At 40.1% G+C, this 23,282-nt stretch overlaps 1 protein-coding gene across 2 annotated transcripts in view; it reads left to right on the top strand.

The window, feature by feature from the left end:
- Positions 1 to 23,282, top strand: part of ncoa1 (nuclear receptor coactivator 1) — a 65,227-nt gene that overhangs the window by 14,787 nt on the left and 27,158 nt on the right. For both annotated transcript variants that reach the window (XM_031321745.2, XM_031321743.2), the window contains exons 2-3: positions 8,889 to 9,118; positions 21,264 to 21,369. In XM_031321745.2, the coding sequence (XP_031177605.1) occupies positions 21,281 to 21,369 (89 nt within the window). In that variant the 5' untranslated portion in view covers positions 8,889 to 9,118; positions 21,264 to 21,280. The remainder of the gene's footprint in view (positions 1 to 8,888; positions 9,119 to 21,263; positions 21,370 to 23,282) is intronic.

The raw sequence follows: 23,282 nt of genomic DNA, 5'->3' as shown, positions 1-23,282 counted from the left end.
CACTGTGAGTGCTGTAAGATGTAATGCACTGACGTGTTCAATGCATAACATGCTATTAGAGTATAATTTATAAAAAGAACAAACCTCTGGCTTGTATTTAGGTTCTGGCGCTCCTACGAGCTATTGGCCAGAACTCAAGGGAGGTAAACTACTAGTCTTGCTGAGTATCCCTTCTGTACGGTCTACTAATCGCACTCCCACGGGACACTTTCACCCTTCTCAAATGTCTTGGACCATGGCAACCCCACATTCAAGGCTAAGAAAAGTAAAACTTATGTCTAGAAATGCCTCATGGACAGATGAAGTCGTTTTGTTTTTCCGAGGGACACTTTTGTTTGTTTTTTAAATGTTTGCTGAACATCCTGTGTCAAGTGCCATGTTTAAACAAACACGTGTTAAAAGATAAGGCAGGGTCCATTGAATTTCCTGTGGAAAGCAAACCACAAGCCTCACAGGACACACAGAGCTTTAACAATTGACATATTTAGCTAGTAATTAGCCGTAAGCATCTATGACATGAGTGAAAGTGCTGTCACATTTAAGGAATGTCACCTGAAGTGAGCAAACTAAGCTGGAGGAAGATAAACATGCTATTTGGAACCAATTTTCCCGTGACACGACGACGATGTGCAAGATCATTAGAAAACATTCCGTACTGACTTCATGCCAAGTTGTGCATATGTTGCACATGTTGTTTGGAGAAATAACGTCAATGTACGTTGAGCTAAGGACGTCACGGACATCTCTGGACGTTGTGGTTGATTGATTTACGGACAGTTCTTGTTTACATTAGTTTAGTTGTAATAACTAATTCCTAGTTGCTGTCTTTTGTTGCAAACGGTCGCCACAGGATGTGATCATTAACGTATTAAAGCAACACTAGTGAACTTTTCCCGCTTTGGTCCCCCTACAGGTTGGAAGCGGAATTATCCATTACATTACATTTTGAGTGTTTGCCAGATCGGGTAGCGCGAGCTGTAGTTCGAATGAGACAACCTGTAGGGGGGCCGAAGCGGGAAAAGTTCTCTAGTGTTGCTTTAAAATGGGTTCAAATCGTCTCAAATGTACCTGCTTGAGACAGTTCTGTGTGTCTTGGCCTCATGCTATCACGAATAAACAATCAACAATTGATCAATCTGGTTTCTTATGGCCGTGTATGTAGGCCTGTCACGATAGTCAATAAATCAATTAATCGCACGATAAAAAAAATGAGCTTGATAATTTTTCCGGCTGCGATAATTTCTATTCGCATGCTTGTTTGTTTTCCTTGTCTCTCTCTCTCTCTACCAAAGAGACTGGAGGACCACTCTCGGTTCCTTAGCGTAACGAGGAGTGAACCCTCTTGTCAGTCGCGTGGTCTTTGTGTGGGGGCGGGACTCCTGGCGGAGAGAGAGAGAGAGAGAGACAGAAAACTCTAGTTGAGAGTTGGAGCAGGGTTTCCCGCAGCACTTTGCAGTTAAGGCGCTGTCAAAAAAAAAAGAAAAAGTATATGAGCGATATCCGCCGTGTTACTCGGCGTCCTGTTTTCTCCCTTTCATTCCAAACCACAGTTGCCAATCTGAAGGTGGAGGCGGTGGAGACAGGCTCTGACAAATACGCCGCTGTGGACTTGTCTCGCAAGCGGTTTCAGGAAAGTGGCTGCATGTGTCCGACAATGCACCGAACATTAACGGTACAAGCCTACAGCTGTCCGCGGACACGGAGTGCGGAAAGTGTGTCAGAGTTGTGTGTGTGTGTGTGTGTGTGTGTGTGTGTGTGTGTGTGTGTGTGTGTGTGTGTGTGTGTGTGTGTGTGTGTGTGTGTGTGTGTGTGTGTGTGTGTGTGTGTGTGTGTGTGTGTGTCGGCCCGCCCCCGCGAAGCTCTGACCTGCAGAGGAGCAAAAGCTGCCCCTTCGCCAAAATGAAGACTACTATTTTGGTACAAACATTTACTCACCATGTGGCAGATAGCCATATAGACAGATTTAATTTATTAATTATATATTATTTAAATTTAATATTTAGTGTTTAATAAATAATTGTTAAATGTAGTACAGAGTCTGTAGTCGCACAAACACTCGAGGAATGCTGCAAACATTTGACAGCCAGTATGAATTGCCTGGGAGAACATACGTGTCACAAATGGCAATTCCACAACTGTACAACAGCGTGAAAGACGACATACTGAAGGAGACCAAAGACATATTGTGGATATTTAAAATGTCTTCCAGTTCCAGTGTTAAATATTCTTTAGAAATAAAAGTTTATTGATCTTTGAAAAGGTTTACCGGCATTATTATGCCATTATCATTATATTAGATGAAAATGGTCTCGGAACGACAATATTCTCGTTTATTGCAATCATTTCTGGGACAATTTATCATCGTCGTGACAGGCCTACGTGTATGTTGTTTTACATAGTTTCATTGTCACGTAATAAGGTGTGAGACCAGAATTTTTTACTTTATTGTGAGTGCTGTAGGCTTTTTATTTTTTCTCGTCAAAACTGTTGTGCCTTTTATCAGCAACTGCTTTGATGCTCTCATACCAAGCGTGTGCACGTTACCTGTGTCACTCAAGTGTGGAGGCAACGGGGGAATGACCCATTAAGTCATCGTGAGGCTTGGTTAGCTGAAGTTGTAGAGTAAATAGGACTGGATATCGAACCTAACTCGCCTGTAGCCTGATCAAGGCATGTTTCTCCCATATATGTTTTACATACAGCAGCACTGTTTACTGTGGTTACTGCAGAGACAAAAGGCATATATTGATAACCAGCAATAGAAATTAAATTATGCAATAACGTGATTTTTTTTTTTTTTTTTTTTTTTTTTTATGATTAACATTTTATTTTAATTTTATTTTTTTTAACACACAAAACATACAATTTGAAACATGAACATACCGTCACCCCCCCCCCAAGCCCGTCCGTCTGTCATCACCACCCATCCAGACAAAAATCAAAAAAAAGATGACACATACACTACACTATATTCAAGACCATACAACAGAATAATAACAAAATAGACACACTATAAAACAAATGAACATATGTATATATGACACCACCATAAGCCCATAATACACTTCTCTCCCCAGCACAAAGCTTCTTAAGAGCCCCCCAGAAAACTCAAGTACCTTCCCCATTTACTAGTGTAGACATCCAATCTGGAAAAACGTTTAAATGACATCTTTTCAAACGCTGCCACCTTAGCCATCTCACAAGCCCTCTCCTGGATTGACAGCACCCCTTCATTCCTCCATCCTCTTAAAATAATCTGTCTGGCTATCATTAAACTAGTATGGACCCAGCTTCTTATGTACTTATATACTCAGTTTAGGATTGATCCATCTCCTAGAACAAAATCACTTGGAATTGAATTTCCAGAATTAAAATGAAAACGGCGTTCCTAAATGAAAGGCCTTAGACAGAGGTGACGGTCTATAATAGGCTATTTTAACATCTCGGACAGTAACTCAGTATGGGGAAGTTCAAAACACCTTCAATGTCCCTTACAGTCGTAACACTTGGAGTGGTAGGGGGGGCGGTACGGACGCCGCACATGGTCGCTGCAAGCTGTCTGGTCGTTCATACTGAATGGTCAAATGGGTCAGAGCAGCTCCAAGAACAGACCTCTTCTCTTCTGTTGCTAATTATTTCAACAGAACGCATTTCAAAAATCTTCTCTGCGCTCAGACGCGTCGCACACAGTCGCCCAGGCCGCAGTTGCCTAACATCGCCATCCCAACTGCCCAGCGGCCAGACCGCAATAAGCATGAAACACATTTAACGGCCAGTCTGAGACTCAAACCAGAGAAGGGTTAGCGATTATAACCAGTTACTGAAATATTGAGGAATAATTTAATAAGTAAAAAATAAACTTGATTCTGTTTTGTTCATTTTCATATCTTAACAGTCAGCAGCACGGGAATCACGGAGCAAGTGGCTTAGACACAGCAAAGCCCAAAAGCTATAGCTGGCTCATGAACACACCTAGAATAGAATAGTTTATTTGTCATTGCTTGTCGTGCCAGGATAAAATAAATAAATAGTTAAGTTAAAAAGTTGCATAAGGGATTAGGGGAGATGAGAGTGCATACGGTGCTAACAGACAGATAAACCGGCAACACGCACAAACAGAACAGTAACACCTGATGTTGGGATGTTGTGTGTACTCTGCAGAAAACACCATCCCTCGCATCATGTCCATTTTGCAGAGCAGTTGCTCTAAAGGTGCACGCACAAACTGTGTACACCGAGCATGTCACATGCAAGTTTTTCAGCCTTTGCCACCAGACAAATCCAGGGAAACCCCTGTGTAACATGTGATGCGCTGACTTACTCAATGCATGTAAAGTTCTATTACAGTAGATTACAGTAAAACAGACCAGACCTCTGAATTTTGACTCTCTCATTGACCTTTTTCTGGCTGATAACGTGCTTGTGTAAGCTGGCTGACCTTTTCACATCTGCACCATTTGTCACGTAGTCCTTGTACTTATTTACAAGCATTGATAGATGAGGCATAAAGACTGTCACGCTGTTCCAAAACAAGCCAGACGACTGAAGCTAAGACCCGTGGCTGCACCAAAGTCGATGAAGGACAGATGGGGCTTCCTCTGTAACTTGAAGAAATCAAGGACTGTGGGAAATGCAGGCTTTGATAAATGTACGGTTGAAGAATTAACATTATCAAAGGAAATTGTTTTTTAGTTGAGTGGGGAATCAGTTGGTGGTGGAGTAGTTGGGCTTGGGAGTGTTGTGTGAATGTGTTTTCTATTTTCTGTTTAATTGTCTTAAGGCCCAGACACACCAACCAGACGGCTGACCCTCGGCAGAAAAGGCAGTTGGACTGATCAGCCTCCCCGAGTTGGTCAATAAAGTGCCTCAGAACACACCAAAGCGAGGAGACGTAATACGTCTCCATAACAGCAGGCGGCGCTAATCTGTATTGTTGCCTAAAAAATGAAAACCGGCAGCTGATTGGACGAACGTGTCACGTGGGTCTGGTTTCTCCAGAAATTCAAAGATGGACTGTCATGGCAGCTTGTTCAGAATACGATCTGATATTGTACTAAAATAGTTCACCGAAACGTGTTTCTGTAAACATTTTAGGAGAGAAATAGGCCGTGCAGTTGCTGAATCTGTCTTCATTTCAGATCGACAAAGGTCAGTTTAAAAGATTTTCGTCAGATTTTGTAAGACTCTAGTCACGCTCATTCTGCTCCCCGTTTCCGAGGTTAGCACTCCACCAATCAGATGGGTCATTTGAGTCCGACTGCCAGCAGTGCCCGCCCCACCGATTATACATGTCAAATCAGCCAAAATGAAGGCCAACGGCCCCTCGGACGGACGACGGCACGGAACACACCGAACAGACTAGAGTCACTGACATCACGTCACCTTTTAAGGACCCCCTCGAAAATGAGATGATTCATCTCAAGGGGTTATTCTTCTAATAAATATTCTACATAAGTGCATGTATGTGTGGGCAGGTTGGCTTCTCTGTTCAAAATGCACCAACTTCTCCTTGATCATACCTTGGAACATGAACAAGTGCATGTGTCTTTGCTGGCAGCGAATTTGATAAGATGATTCTCTTAATATGTACCTTCAAAAACTTGTTACATTTAAACAGGTTGCTTGAGCAGTGTTGAAGGTGAAGGAAGAGGTGAAGGTAAAGTGCAGGCGGCGTCCACAGTAAAGCCAATTTCCAGATGTTTATTCAGAATACACGTTGGCTGGGTCTTGTCAGTGGACACTCTGCTTTTCCTGAGCACACATCCACAACTGGAGCGATTCCCATCCTTATCATCCTTATCTGATACTTGTGAAGGGATGGCTTGCAGATTTTGTCACTCTAGCCAATACAATTTCTGCATTGCATGCCATGATTATCTGAATTCTCTGAGTGTTTCTGAGTGATTTATCTGCAATTTTTGATTTATTAAGTAACAAAGTCAGGACCAAATTAAGTTCATGTTCTGTCTCGGTTTAGTTTTGCTTTTTCACCCCCCTCACAACTCTCTCTCTCTCTCTATCTCTCTATCTCTCTCTCCATTGTGCTCTCAGTATAAGAACCATCGTAAACTATATGAAAAATTCTTGTACCAAGACACTGTCAAAGATCAGTTGCACTTTAATGTCATGACACGATAACAACACAGCTCTTAGTGGTACTTTGTTTGATTGCTTGAACCTTACTGTAGCTGCAGTCGCTTTCTTGTCTTTGTCATGTAGACATTACAATTCTGCCTTTTAGACAATGTTCTTAGGTGCTTAATGTCCATATGTGGATATAGAGCTGGGCTAGGGCGTACTTTCCACTGGGGACAGAGGGGACATGTCCCCCCCCCCACTTTTCAAAATCCGGTTTCTATTCCCCCCCCCCACACTTTCAAATTCATTTGATATTATTTTATTTATAACTCTGTGTGAAAGTAAGACAACTTTTTTCTTACATAGTTTAGTACTGATCAACTTAATTGTTTCCTGGATTTTGTATAACCATAGTCCCTAAATTTATGTATAAATGCAGGAAATGGTATTAGTTAAAATCAAGTTATTACAATGTGCACAAAAAGTAACATAGAGCTGGTTCCATTAGGTATATGAAGTCATGACAAACCATATGTGCATCTGCAACAGTTTACAGGACTGTTGTGACTCAGGCTATGTTTAGACGGAAACGATCTGAAGAGAAAACGCAAAAGTGGCGTTGCGTTCTCACTTTTTATTCTGCGTTATTGGGGGGAAATCTGCGTGCATATGGTGACACAAAAGTGTGTGATATGCGATCCACCAAGTCCGCGCGCCTGCGTAGAACCTTCCTTCTACTTGTCTCCCTCTCCTCCTCTCTCTCTCCTCTCCTCTCCTCTCCCTGGTAGCACGAAGCGAACAACAAAAGCTGACAGTTTTGTCTGGACAGACGAGGAGGTGGAGTTATTGGTTATTGCTCCAAACAATGCACAAACACACACACACACACACGCGCGGCATACACACACACACTCGGACAGTGCGTTTTTACCCTTTAGACGGGAACGCGACGGTGGAGCGTTTTTAAGATTTCCATAATGGAAGCTTTTTGGCTTTTCCCCTTCCCTTTATTGTGTTATATATCTTTTTTGTGCATGTTATAGGTTTACAAAGTGAAAAAGCCCAAAGTCCACCCCAAAGGGACTTACCATCTCCAACAGAAAACACTGTTCACAAACTGCTCCAAACAGCTCTATTGTAGTCCAGCCTTTACTTCAGAGACAAACGTGGTCACTTTGGAACACACGTTATAATGCTCGCCTAGCTGCTAGCGTGGCACGCCCTCATACTCTGCTTCTGACTGGCTAGTAGTCCTTACCTAGCTACTGCAGCATGTGCGACTCCCAACAAAGATGGAACAGCAGTGAGATGTCTCACTCTGTAGCTAAAACAGAGAGCTCAACACACAGGGTGAAAAGAGGAGCTGCAGCAATGTGCAGTACAACAAAAAGATGGTGTTTTTTGAAAATTAAACCACATAAACCTATTCTGATATAACCTCTAAATACAATTATGAACCTGAAAATGAGCATAATATGAGCACTTAAAAAAAATTAAAAAAAAAGACTATACTCTGATGCTAGTTCTCGGTTGGTGTTTGTTGACGAGGCGGTATGATTATGAGAGGTGAAGCCACGGAAGTTGACAGAACAGTGTGTTGATCGTACTGTGTTCAGTCTGTCTGTACCTGCTGGGTGGCTAACAAGCCAGCTGTCTGTGGATATCAGGCAGATGTCTTGTCAAGAAACACAAACATCAGGAGCAGATGAATCCATGTGCAGACTTTTCTGCTCCGTGTGTGCTGAAACTCATTGTTAAAGTAGATGTCTTGTGCTCTTGTTAGTTAAAGCATCTAAGCACTGACTGAGTCTGTAGCGGTGTGGGATAACGTGCACATATTTGTGAGAATGAGATACGAAGAAGTCCTAATAAAATATGTTTCAACCACAGCTTAAAATAATTGATTCTCCAATTAAGATAGATCTTTGAGTGGTTTGAAAACTAACTTTTTTGGGGTCAACTCTTAATCAATTAATCAATCAATCAAATGTATTTAAAGTGTAAAATCACCATTAGACATGGTCTAAGTGCACTTTACAATTAACAATACTAAGTGAAAAGGTTGGTTTGTGAAGGACGGGTGTGTTATGGTTGGCTATAGTCGTGAGTAGAGGTGGGTTTTCAATCTAATGAATATGTATCTAATGTATATATAGCAATGTAATTTAAACATTAACCTGGTGCATTATAAAAAAAATATTTGAGGGTTGCTTCTTGCTTTTCACAGCATAAGTTCCTTGAGAATCTCTCTCTTTTATATTCAAGCAAAATTGGTATTGTAACTGAAATTTCTTTAACCTAATTGATAATGAATCGAAAACGTAATCGAATCGGGACCTTCATCTGCGATGCCCAGCCCTAGTTTCAATCGTGTTTTAGTCATTTTTATGAAAATTGTAACTTGACCCAAAGCATGGGATTGTATTGTTTTTTGTCATATTGCCTAGCCCTATGAGGTTAAAAAAATGTTTTAAGGATGGTGTAAACAATAGGAAAAAAAGAAAATTTGAGATGTGCTTACAGGTGAGTCTGCAGTCACCAACACAGTGAGCAAGTGAGGGTTCTTAGTTTTTACCGTCACTTTTACAGGGATCAATTTTGACTACTGAAAGTACAGCCTCATTTAATCCGCAACATTTTAGAACACGTTCGCTTATATTAATAAAATGGTGTTTTCTGGTGTGATGATTTTTGGTAACTTCCATGACAAATTAACTCTTAACAGCATAATGTATACGATGTCAGGAAGAAGAAAAAAACCTACTCCATCGCATACTAACATTGTTCTGTTTTCTGTTCTCTTTTCCCAGTCAGAGGCCAACAGGCTTCTTCCTGCACCTGGGGTGGTGCCATGTGACGGAGCAGCCGTGGTGCTATAACCCCACCATCACCACCGCTCCATCACCTCCACTCCAAGCTGTTTGCCCACCACTGATTGCTCCCCCTCCAGTCTCCCTTTCCTCCCTTTATCTTTGCTCTGAGCCCTGGACAAGGCCAACCACAGCCAACACATGACTCACCCACTGGAGCCCTAGATCAAGTAAGTCAAGTATGGCTGCAATATGTCTCACTTTAAGACACAGGTGAATGAATGAAGGCTTGTAACGTGTACAAAATAATACAATAAAAGCTAAAAGAACAAAAACAATCAAATTCAGCGAAAATCTCCTAGCTCTCTATGTTATGTGTGTGCTGCAAAAAAAAAATCCGGTGTTCCTACACAGCCCTGGCTGTCTAAGCGCAAAACAAACAAACAAACAAACAAACAAACAGGTGCGCAGGAGCCAGAAAACACTATTCCAGCCAATCATCAGGGTGGTCGGGAGGTCGCGTGAAGCCAGCTGGCTACGAGCTCCATGACGCCCAGCGTCAGTTGCTAGTTGTTTAAGCTGCTCCAGAGCTTTGTGACTTCGGCTACAGACCTCCATTGTATAAGCGGTAGTTGGTGGTTCAGTTACCCGAAAATAGGTGACTTTGAGCCGGGTACAGAGCACCGCGAGCTGCCAGTCGTTTCGGCGGACATTACGGTATTTGTTTGGCATTTGAGTTCAAATATGAACTAACATGCCTCCTTTTTTTATCCTTAATAATCATCATGAATGGCTTCATATTTATATCATATAGCTTAAAAACATTCTTTACAATTTGCATTGTATGTATATACTCACATACCCCAAAAAAAGAAAACATACATATCTACAGTACATATGTATATATTCACCTTAGTATACAGTGTTGCAGCTCGCAGCCTAGTGTGTATTTTATTCAACACGCATCCTCACTAAATATTGCTGGAATGTTCTTACGATTTATTCTTTATTTTAGTGTGTGTACTAAGCTTCTCACTAAGGGCTTAAGGCCATGTGTGTAGGATGTGCTAGAGGTGAACAGAGGTCAATATTTAATATTCAGAGAAGTAAAGCAAGACACAGGAGCTGGTTATTTCTGCTGTATCGATCTGAAAGTGAGCCATTAATGTGCACACACGCATCATGTGCCTGGATGGGTTTCGTAATGTAAAATACAATTCTGTCAATTACTTTTTCGATTAATCATCTAGTCTACATGTGATGGGAGTGTGAAAAATAATACATAACACCATCAAATGTCTTGTTTTTCTTAAGATCAACAATCCAAAACCCAAACATATTTAATTTACATTGAAATAAAAGAGAAGAACAGCACATATTCACATTTGAGAGGCTCAAACCAGCAAAATATTTATTTATTTTTTTGACGAATTATCAAAGTTGATGAAGATTAATTTTCTGTGGATCAACTAATCAGTTAATGGCTTAATTGTTTCAGCAGCAGTTGCTAATAGCGAGCTAAGGAGCGCACCCATCACTATGCATTGGAGATTATAATATCCACCCTTTTTATACGGGGGTTTCAGTCTTTCTTTTTTTCAAATATTTCCATAATATCTTGCAGCTTGTAAAAGGTGAAAAGGGATGAATTTGAAACAGACCAGTAGCAAGTAAAGTGTGAGTAGTGCCACAAAAGTCAGTGCCATTATAGTTGAAATGGCATAATAACTGTTTGGTTGTATTCATTTTAGGTTGTAAATGCAATGAGTTTTGCATTTGTAAAGACTAGTTTTCTTGGCTTGGCTTTGCGTTTCACTGTTGGCCATTATTTTGGCTTTAAAGTTTTGTTAAGATCTACAGTAAAAAAAGATGATAAAACTTTGAACGCTATCAATTGTCATGATACAAAAACTATATAAAGAAGGCCCTGTGTGAAAATAATTGGACGTAAGAAAGGTTTTTCATTCAGTATGCAAAACCGGGTGCATAATTGGCTGAATTTGAAACTGTCTCATTAAAGAATGAATAGTCTGTTAGTTTAATTTTGAAGAGGGCCACTTAGTTCAGGCTAAATTGACGGTTAAGAGAGATAGAGAGAAGAAAGATAACATCTCTCTCTCACTGGCCTTTATGCATTATTCCCCTGCGCTGTGCACTCAGAGACTTGTGGCCCCAAAAACCGGCTGCATGCATCCCAGCATGTCTGACTCTACCCCCCGTAGCGTTTCACGAGTTGAAATGAGGACACACACACCCTCACTCGCACTTTAAATTACACAGAGACCATTGGAGTTCAATAAATGCTGAATATTCATGTGGAATTATCAGTCTGGCAGTGAACGTGTTTGCTATTGAAAATGCTCCGTGAAAAAAAATTAGGTGAGCAATGACACACACACACACACACACACACACACACACACACACACACAGGCACTGAGGAAGGCTGATATGCCTGCCTTAACAGATTACTTCATACACGCATGTTATTTAAAACATATTCATATTTATACTGATATATTTATAGATCATTAGAAGTAAAACAAATTCTGTGTGCACAGAAGACAGACGAGGTACAATTCCCCTTCGATGGATTAATATATATGTATTTTTTACATTTGGGTTATATTGCATAATTTATAAGGAGCATTTCTTGTATCTTACCATAGAGCTCACTTTTCTGCCCCCATTGTTATAAACATGAGAACCTGGCTATGGGCAGCAGTACACTGGCTGTAACTCACCACCACACTCTGCTTTATGTACGTATTCTATACACAAAGGAGTCTGGCTCACTGTAGCAGTGTGTGTGTTATGCTGTGTGCAGTCCAAGGTTATTTCTTACTCTTAGTAAACATCCTGGATCTGGGTGCACACAATGGACTGGGTCATGACAGGGCTTTCAGTTGAGAAGCAGGAACTCTTAAAGGACCACACCAGTGTTTTTGCATGTTTACAAATCATGTGTATGTACATTACCCTTAAACATTTTCAATTACGTCCTGCAGTGTTTTGAACGTTTTCCACTCTGCTGTTGGTTCCTATTAATGTCAAAGTATGAACATTTCTCTGAGAGGTAATCCATTAACAGAGAACATTATGTTCAGAGCTGAAAAGATTTGTCATCTGACAGAAAAATAATCAATTTTGATAAATTAATCATTTTCTAAAGCACAAATGCCCCCCAAAAATCCAGGGGTTCCAACTTTTTAAATGTGAATAATCACTGTTTGTTTTTCTGAGATAGTAAATTGATTATATTTGGAATTCTATTTGGGACATGATTAAGATGACACCCTGGATTCAGGCAATTTTTGATCATTGTTTAATCTTTAAAGTCATTTTTCAAGTAGCAATGCCAAATATTTGCATTTTTTTTGTCTCCTAAACATGAGAACTTGCTGCTTTTCCAAGCCTTATATTATAGAAAATTGAATATCTTTGGATTTTAGATTGTTTGTCGGACTACAAAAGCAGTTTGAAGACGTCAACTCAGGCTTTTGGTCATTGTGGTGGGCAATCTTATTATTATTTTCAGACGTTTTATAGATCAAACAATCAATCAATTGATCGATAAGATAATCGGCAGATTAATCGATAATTGAAATAATAGTTAGTTGTAGCCCTTATTGTGATGGCAGTTTTTGCTATTTTATATAAGACTAATGGATGAATCAAGAAAATAACAGATGAACTGATAATGAAAGTGACGGTTGCAGCCCTGATCATGCTTGCTTTTCTCTTTGTTATTGCATGCAGACTTTCAGATCAGTTTACTCTGACTGTATTAATACACAACAATAATAACAAAAACAACAACATAGACACGTTGAGGTGAGGCAGATATAGAACAATTGAAGTGACTGACAGTCTGCCTGAAAATACTGTTGGTGTGAGTGAGAGAGTTGAGATTCCATGCATAAGAAGTGTTTTGAAAATGTTACATGTCAAGTCAATTTTATTGTCAATTCTGCAATATGGGCCAGACATACAAAGCAATTAAAAATAAGTTCTCTCTCTCTCTCCGACCCACAGTGCAATAAGGACACGTACAACAAGTTTAATACAAAACATAAGTATACAAATAAAGATAAAAAAGATAAGTAATAGATGAAATAAAAAATAAATAAAAAAGATAAGTAATATATACAATTAAAAAAAGATAAGTAAAAGCCCCATGGTGCATTTTTGGATTATTTTATTTTTGTGATTGGTCTCCAGTTTCCCTGCACTGTAGCCCCCGATGGACCGAAGCTGTGTACATTCTCTTGGTCATGTCCTATATTCAAGAGGGTGGGCCTTAGCAACAGTGACTGAGCGGCTTCTCATGGGCTGTACCAACTCTGTGCAGCAGAGAGGGGTGGTCACGCTAGTGTGGTAATCTCGTGTGGAAAATAATTCTCATTTTGCTTTTGTTAAAGTGATACGCTACTCCCATTATATTTGCAAGTACAGCATTAAATATCAAATTAAATTCCCATATTAAATGGGGGTGAAAGGGCAGCCAAACTGCAACCAATGGTAATCAATATTTTTTTTCCCTGGAAAACATTATGTAACACATTCCACGGCAGGATACAACAAAGAAGTTACTCACAAATTAAGAAGAAAAACAAAAATCTGTCAGGTGACAATGAGTCTAAAATAAACATTTAATAATGGTTTCCTTGTTGATGTCTTTTTATAAATGTTCATATCTTTTTATATTGATCCTGTAATGATATATTGTGTTAACCTTTAGCTGTTTATTTAAACAGTGAATACTCCGCACTCAAGGGTTCCCACTACTCATGACATTCCTAGAATAATATGTATGAGTTTGAGCGCCATATTGAAGAATGAGAAAGTCGTAAAAATGTATAGGTTTTTGAGACATTTTACCAAACATTTTTTTTTTTACTTTTTTATTGTCCATCAAGACCAAGATATAAAGAGAAGTGGAGCTCTAGAAATCCTCATATTGCTTGCTATTCAAACTTAAAGAAGCCCTAATAATGAAAATGGAAAGTTTGTATGTACATTAGATACATTAATAAGGATAATTAATGTTAGTTTGTCAGCCTTGCTCTCTTTTCCTCTACATTTATTCTTTCCTCCCTCTCCTTGTTATCCACATCCTTTACTCCCTACATGGTGGTCTGTTCCTCCCCACCCCTCCCCTGCCATTGTTGCGTGTGTGTGTGTGTGTGTGTGTGTGTGTGTGTGTGTATATGCACATGTGTGTATCAGTACAGCTTGTGGAATGAGAAACCGAAGGAGGAGATAGCTTTGAGAGAGAGAGAAAAAAAAAAGACAAACCTAAAGATACAGAGACGGCAGGCGGTTGTTATGGAGAGCCCGCGGAGGCATTGGGCTGTGTTTCTCAGCGGTCTGGCTCCGCTGCGCTGTCACTGCTGCTTTTTCTTCTTCCTCTTTGACAAGCAAAGGCTCGATGCTCCACCGTACGTCACATAAAGAAGGCGGGGGGTGAGGTCAGAAGGTGCAGGAGGCTGACCTGATCTACAGGTGTGTGTGGATTAGACTTGTTTTTCTTCTGCGCATTTATATTCCTTATTTTTTGCTCAGGCTGCTATGTGTGAAGGTGTGACTGAGCTGAGGCTCACAATGCAGCTGTAACACTTCTAATTAGTCACTTGTAACATAGGCCGGACGTTATAATAAGCGCAAGCTGTGAAAGCTGTCGTCTGTCTTGAAAATACTGCTGTGGGTTTACATACGTGGCTTTGCGTACGTCATTCAAAAGGATCAGTTAAGGGCATCAATTTAGCAGCAGAGATGTTTATTAAGCTTCATTTGTTACTGTACTACTTTCTATTCATCTCTGCATCATCTATGCAGAGATGAATGCTGTTAGCTTTAGCCTGAGAGAAAAAGAAAATGTTGTATGAATCTTGCTCTAGAAAGGTCCTAATTGTGTGTGTGTGTGTGTGTGGATGAAAAAGAGAAAGTGGATCATTTAAACTGACATTTTCATCACTGACATTTATTAGTCAGTAGATTCAAATTTGTACCACTGAACTCAGAAGGACTGAACAGTTTGGCTCCTTTTTTGATGTAGTAATAGAAAAGACACGCTTGAAACGCCACACTATTTTATCAACATTTGTCTGTAAGGACTTCTGTTGGTTTGTGTATATGTATGTGTTGCTGACTATTTGTTCATGCATGTGTGAAAGTTCACTCTTTACTGGGTGTCAATTGTGTAACAAGACGATGTTGGTATTTTTTTAAATGCATTTAAAGCTGCAGTGGGTAAAAAAAAAAGATTTGAAGTAAAGTGAGACCTCTTTTCTGCAGCTCAAAATCCTGAAATGTCGTGGCGTACTGATGACGGCCAAATGGAGTGGTCGTTTAGATTTAATGCATGTAAGTTAGCGACTTTTGTCTTTAAAGCATGGCAAAAAAAAGACAAGAAGGTTTATTTGTTTCATTTATGTTGCTATTCTGGTATCTGGTCCCTTGCAATAAATAATGGTGTCTTGTAAGCCCGTTTGGGCTGGGCATACTTTTTTTGTGCATGACACAATACTAAAATTATTCATTCATTCATTCATATAGAAAATAAAATTCTGCTGAACTTTACTCAAGTGTAGTTCAATTTACCATAGCCTTACCTGAGGACATACCGTTTTGTTCAACTTGTTTATTACTGCAACTGTAATTCCTCATGCGTGATAACTGGAGTAGAGATCAGGGTCCATGATACTTTTGTGCTGCCCTCTGCATGTTGGTAAGACAGGTACTTACTGGAAAAGACATCACCTGTCTTCATAACTGTAAATAGTTTTGTCTAACCATCGTACCTGCATATTTCTTTTCCTCATAAACCAAAACGTAACTCCTACGTAGCTCCTGCATAGTGTTATACGTTTGTTTAACTTTATTATCAGCACTTCCCAACGAGGTTTAACGGTAAAGATCTACTGCCGCCTTCACATTAGAGACACATCTGTGTTTAGCATTTTATGTTTATTTCATGTGTTGAACATTAGCTTGCCCCCCCCCCCCCATTGGTTGTGAATGGTTGGTGCCCCTGGGCACTGGCCCAAGTGCCCTTATGGATAATCTGGGCATGTGTACAGTATATTTTCAGTTATGGTGAAACGGTGCATTTGTGTATCTTGAAAACTGAGTAACTGATGTTTGAAAACTAAACCTTGCTGCAATGATGTTTCAGCCTTACTCACCTGTACCTCAGCTTTTATCGAAGCGCTTCTTGGAGCTTTAAGATAACAGCTGAGATATGATGCAGCTGGGGTGTAGACAGTTAATAGTTCAGCGTTAAATGATGTTTATGCTTTTCAGAATTTTGAGGTGTAAATTAATCCATTTAAATAACAAGGAAACACCTACAACTACTAACAATTTATTTGAAGGTATCTACGTAAGAGTGACATGACACTGTAATGAACACAGTCATGACACATGAACCCTAACCATAACTTGTCATGACAAAAACCGAATGACACTAAAAAGAAGCGTTATGTCATAAACATTTATGACTTGTTTATAATGTTTAGGACATGTTCATGACAGTGTCATGTCACTCTTATGTAGATACCTTCAAGTAAAGTGTAACCCAAAAGTGTTGAGGCATTGATTGAATGAGATGTCATAAGTGAATGGCAATAATAGGGTTGACAGTAAATTTGGAGAGAAAATGTATCTATGAAGTTATTATACAGTATGAAAGCAGTTGCAAGCAAACTATGCAGACAATTCTTATTTTATGAAGTTGAACTAAGGCCCTATTTGCACTTGTCATCTCATTTTGATTGTATGTGAAATAATCGCTGGAGCTGTTTTTTCCCTTGCTGTTTAATGAGGAAAAAATGGCTATTTTCAGCTTAAGACCGTGGATGTATTAAGATAATCAGGCAATGAGTGGCTATTTCCACAGAAATTGAAACTGATTTAGTTACACTATGGTTGGAGTAATTTACACTGCTTCAACATCTGGCTAGAATGCTTAAAAAAGCTTCTTGGATGCATTTACAGAGATCAGATAGCTGCCCAATCCGATCCAAGACACATGAATGCACTACTGTAATGGTGTGTTCTGACCGGCTGCCTACATTTGTGTCTCGTTACTTATGTGAGGTGGATTTCAGGATCATATTGGAATCATTTGTGTTTAATCGCGTTACCCGCCAATGTAGTGCTGTAGGCACCAACAATGCTTCTTTCTGTCATCAACATGGCCAAAATAACCACTATTGCTGTTGGGGAAATCCCAGATATGTCAGAAAATCAAACAGTGTCATGTCTGGATTATATAACATCATCCAGATGAGCAAACAAACGCTGTGAATTTGACTGCCTTCTCTACTTGTGGTACAGATTTTGCATTGTTTTGAGTGCAATAAACACATAAAAAAAAGCCAAATAACAACATCATGATGCCAATTTGTAAAAAAAAGTCTGAATTCATACTTTGTCAGGTCTGTCTGCAAGATGACAAGCAAACAACATTTAAAAATGTTGTTTTCTGAATGGAGTTTGGATCGATCAGGGCTATGCTAACATTGTGACTGCTCCCTCAACACAACACCAGACACATAATTTCAACTTCCTTCCTTACTTTTCACCACGAAAGCTCCTTTTCCATCCAATCTCTGACTTTGTATGTACTCACGCAGCCCAATTTGCGCAAATTTGGCGTTGTGAACGCACCTTAAGTGTGAATGCGGTAAAAGGGCAGCCAAACTGTTACATCACTGTAAAAAGAATCAATTTGAATCTGTATTTTTACCAGAAAACCTTAGATTAAGAGGTCAAAGTGTTGCATCCTGACTGTTTCCATGTAGTGGACTGTAGTTAAAAAGTTCATCAAGTTCACCCCCAATCAAGTATGTTCTAGATGTTTCTAATATAACATTTTTGGGATGTGGAAGCAAAGCTGGCTACCAAGTGTAATGACTTAAACATAAACACTTACCAGGTTGGAGTAAAAATAATCACAATGGTGTGGAAACGGGGGTATGATGATGGCTGTTGATGGCTTGTTGTGCACGGCTGAGGAGCTTATCGACCATTCAGTCAGGTTTCCCTCATTGCTTATAGGAAAATGGATTGTTAGGCACGTTTTCACATGAACACACAGCTAGAGCATGTTTTTGACGTCTGTTGGAATTTATAAATAAAATAGAAGGTCAGAGAGCAGCAAATGCAGTAGGTGCTGCCTGGTACGTTATGGTATTATAACTACTGTATCTTGTGCTCTTTTCCATCAATTATCTGTACCTGCCTGATACAGTACTTATTGCCAGAAATACATTGGCATAATTTAGACTTGTCAACATCATAAATGAACAGCATTTTGTTGACAAGGTCATTCTGGAAACATATAGCCTCTCTCCTCTGTTTACAAAGGCTGCCACTTCACATTAGAGCTGAAAAGATTACTCCAAGGACAGAAAATAAACTGTGTAAAGATATAAAATGCAACATTTCCGCATTAAACGCCTAAAAGACGACTAGACCTTCTTATATATTTTGTTGAGTGATTTGCGTACTTACGTTATCCCAACTGTTTCCAACAATGTTCAAGGTGTCCGTTACCGTTACATCTGGTCGTCTGTCAATTACGTCAAATCCCCCTTGTTGTTTGCCAGAAGCTGTCATAAATTGACTTGACCTAATTCTAACCCTAATCCTAAAACCAAGTCTTAACCCTCAAACAGCTCTTTAACCTTGTGGGGTCCAGCATGTTGGGCCCCACAAGGCTGTGCAGACCCCACAAGTATACTGTATTCCCTGTTTTTTGGACCCAACGAATATAGTAAAACAAGCATACACACACACACACACACACACACACACACACACACACACAGGTCCTGTTTCCTGAAATGTTTGACACATGTCAAATCTTGTTTTGATAAATCCGTATTCGCAGGTGATCATTTGACTTTACCGTACTTACAGCTCCAGTTTCAGCTCTCATTTAAGCACATGCTAAACTCAGTCTCTCAAAAACTAGGCTAATTTGTATTTTGATGTGGAGCATGGTTGTCATTTCTCACTGTGGCGGATGGAGCTTTTGTTAAGTGCTGCGTGTTGGCAGCATAAGGAGGGCCGAGGAGGAGAGCGGGGTGGTTTGAGGTGAAATGTACACAAAGGCTAGTCAGGAAGGATTAGAGTCCTGTGAGCAGCGTGGCCCTGCGGCAGCACCCAACTCTGTGATAATGGCTGCTTGTTTTTTGCGGTTTACCCATGGATTTAAAAACCTTTGTGTGTGGATTATTCAGATACAGGCAGCATTGATGTGGTTTTACAGATTCAAGAGACTTGAGTCCATCTTGATGTGTACAGTTCCCAAGAATAAATCAAAGGCTTTTTATATTTATTAATCTCTCTGAAAATCTAAATGAATGTAAAATAATGAACCTTGTTTGTCTCTACAGTTGGCTAAACATGACAGAGATTCACATCCTTTGCTGCTTTGTGTGTGTGTGTATCTGGATTAATAAGATGGTCTTAAATTAAATTTTTTAATACCATATAAAGGGTTTTAACTTCTAACTTTAGTATTTGGCCTAATGGATCGTGCAGGAAGCCTTTTAACTATCCCTCTATACCATACCTGCCAACATTTGGTTTTCAAAATCTGGGACATGGGGCGTTAAGTGTTAAGTGAGTTCAGCTTGCATCATGTTTTCTGCCTCTGTCTGTCCTTTCGTGATGAAGGATGAAATCGCTTATGTGCGCGATGGTGCTGGGTAATGTCATTTTTCCCGCCGTGCACTACATTAAAATCAATGTGACACACCTTACAAAAAGCGTGGAGGTTGTCGATATGACTAGGTAAGATGCATGTAAATTGTTGCGTCCAACACTGTTGAAATTTACAGCTATATTTTGATTTCTTTGCGGGAACACCACCTTAACCTGCCTTTTTTATCGGCTCGCTTTCAGGTCTGAACTTTCCGCGAAGCTTGCGCAGAGATCAGCTGCACAACGGTTATAGGTTGCCAGGTTGAGGTGACAAACGGGTTGATAATTGTATATGGTGTGTGAATAGTATTCGTTTAATAATAATAATTAATAATTCATAATAATAAATTACGGGAGTTTCCCGGGAGAAATAACAAACCGGGAGGGGTCCGGGAGATAGGGCTAAAAAAACGGGAGAAACCCGGGAAAAACGGGAGTGTTGGCAGGTGTGCTCTATACACGGTGTGCTTCATGAAATGTTGCAGCGTTTTCTGTTGCCATGGCTTCCATCCCGATGCAGCGAGAGAGGTGCAGGCTGTAGACTTTGCAGATGAACAGGCACAAGTCCATTAAGGGAGACTGATGAGGAATGTCGGAAACCTAAAAGACAAAGTATTAGGGAGGCTTTTCCTTATATGCAAATGCAAATCCACAACTATATTTACCACAAACTGCAGCATGGAAAAATGACTAATAGAGTGGAATCAGCACCAGTGGGATGGTTTGTTGCAGAGCTGCACAGACTGAACTGGAATTTACCCTATGTTACTCCAGTGTTTCCCCTACCATTGTTTTTTACGCGAGGTGTGTGCGGCCCTTTTTACATAGAAATGGATCATAAAGTGTCTATATTTCTTTTAAATTAAACTACCGATATACAGGAAACGACTCTCTCATTTTGAGAGTTTTCTGTTTCTATTTCTTGTTTCCCTCACCTGCGTCCTCTGATAACGTTTTCCCAGCGCTGTGCCGGCTCCAAAAACTGAAGAAACAACAACAATCCCAGAGGGAAAGCTCTCTGTCTCGCCTGTGACTCACACAATCCTACGCCGTGTGTGCAGAGCAGGTATAGCCATTTTAAACATACATTCCGCGGCACATACGCTCCGATAACGGTCCTTATACGTTACGCGTTGAGTGTAGGCAAAGTCGCGCAAGCCACTTTACAATTAGGGCTGGGGACTGAATTCGATACTTTTTAGGCACAAACCGAATTGCCTCTTTAGTATCGAAAAATGCCTCGCCATTCAATACCAAATTTTAATCAGAGTCAGTGAGCCAATAAGCATGCAGCATGCTTCTACCAAGATATAATAATGTTTTTGATTGGCTGTCTAACGGTACACATCATAGAGGCAGGCAGGAAAAACTCTACGTTACGCACAGGGCTCACGTAGTAGGAGCTGAAAAATAAATACGATTTTATCCATAATTCGAACTGTTGTAATTTCTTTTTGTTAAAAGGGATTTTACAAAGTTGGTATCGGAAAAAGTAGCGTTCAGGAACCAGTATCGAAGTCACGGTATTGGTACCGGAATCCAACAGTTTTAAACAATACCCAGCCCTGTTTACAATTGTTTTGTTTTTAGGTTTTGGGGGAGAACTGCAGTATTACCTGTTACCCTTTCTTTGCTTTATGTTGTGTTCCTCCTCCGCAGGTCAGTTAAAGCTGAAAATGAGTGCAGTAGGGGAAAACCCCCTGGACCCTGCCACGCCAGAGTCACGCAAGAGGAAGGGCTCACCATGTGACACATCAGGGCAAAGGTAAAGACCCAGCCACGTGTTCTTTGTTCTGTTAGCGACAACACAAACGTTACCATTACATCCCCAGGCAATAAGAGGCTGCAGACATTTGGGAATTTAAGGGACACAACTTGATATTGGAGGAATACAAAACAACAAGGAGTATCAGCCGGTGCTCCGCGGAGAGCAGCACCACGGAGGGAAGCCACACGGCGTTCATCTGCCCACACTGCCATGACACAGAGCTGGTTTAAATCAATCAATTAATCAATCCAAATACTTTATTGAACCCCTGGGGGGTTGTATGTAAAAATGAAATAAAAATATGTGCTATATGATATACTTAAATGTATAGCATCAATATATATGAAGAAATAGAGATATGAAACGTGAAAAATATGAATACTGTAATATATACAATAGTGTAAACAATAATGTATATAATATTTGCTGAGAAATGGGATCTGTTGTGCGGTATAAATAAATGCAGTAAAATAAAATTGGAAAAAGTCGCCAAAGTATCCCTTTAATAGTTCAAAATGAGCTCCACCTACAACAGTAAAATCCAGCTTTTACATTAATGAGTAATAATAATCTAATGATTTAATAAATAATAGTATAATAGTCACATGGGACATGTATCAGCTTTTATTACTTACTTTTATTATTACTTACTAAGAATATTTTCTTTAGACTTATTATTATACTTGCATTCTTTTACTTAAGTAACATTTTCAATGCAGGACTTTTCCTTGTAACAGAGTATTTTTACAGTGTGGTATTACTACTTTTACTTAAGTAAAGGATCTGAATACTTCCTCCAACACTGTGGGTGACGACACAAATCTTCTGGATCTCTAAAAGGCTATTGCAGAGTTTAGAATATGATTTACCATTAAAGTTTTAATAATAATAATTAGGGATGTCCCGATTACAGTATCGGGGATCGGCATTCACCCCGATTACCTTACTCTGATCAGCTTGTAGTGGCTGCAGCCTATAAGGCCCGGACACACAGAGCCGATAATCGGCCGTTGGACAGTCTGGCAAGGTCGGTGACTCGAGTCTGTTCGGTGTGTTCCGTGCCGTCGTCCATCACGTTTCAGTGAACTATTTTAGTACAATATGAGATCATATTCTGAACAAGCCGCCATGACAGTCTGGCTTTGAATTTCCGGGTTAGGGTTAGCGTTCGTCCAATCAGCTGCCAGTTTTCATTTTTGGGCAACAATACAGATTAGCACCGCCTGCTGTTATGGAGACGTATCACGTCTCGTCGCTTTGGTGTGTTCTGAGGCATTTGTTTTTGACCAACTCGGGGACACTGATCAGTCCAACTGCCTTTTCTGCCGAGGGTCGGCTATCTGGTCGGTGTGTCTGCAGCTTTACTCACACACGCCCTGAGCCAGGTGCCAGACTGCCTGGATGCCGGCACTTTCAAACCAACATGGTGCACGGCCACTCACCAGTGTCTGTTCAGAGAGTGTCTCATAGCTTGCCAGCCCTTGGCAACGAGTACAAAAGTCTGTCTTTCTTAGTCATCCGTTTTACAGAAGCGGATTACTCCAATCCTCCACACTTCTTCCTTGATTCCACCAGGAAACCAGGCTTTCAGGCCGCCATTCCCTGGAGCCCACATCGGTAAACACAAGAAGAAAATCAAAGATTGACTATTAGGCGCAAGACGGGTCACTAAGTTTAGTTTTCGTTGTCCAGTGGGGAATATGAAACTGTTTATGCTTTGGTTGGGGGTGGGATCCTAAAGAGAACTGTTTTGGTGTTGAGAGAAAAGACTTGTTAAGCTTAAAACATATTTGAGTTACTTTCTTTACTTAGTTATTTTTGTAAACAAAAAAAACAGTGTGCAGCTCTATTATCTGAGCAAATACAAGTATCGGATCGGGACTCGGTATCGGTATTCAATATTTTTTCAA

This window comes from Sander lucioperca, chromosome 19 (genome assembly GCF_008315115.2).
Source record: "Sander lucioperca isolate FBNREF2018 chromosome 19, SLUC_FBN_1.2, whole genome shotgun sequence".
Classification (NCBI taxonomy): Eukaryota; Metazoa; Chordata; class Actinopteri; order Perciformes; family Percidae; genus Sander; species Sander lucioperca.
This window is presented reverse-complemented; position numbering and strand designations above follow the sequence as displayed.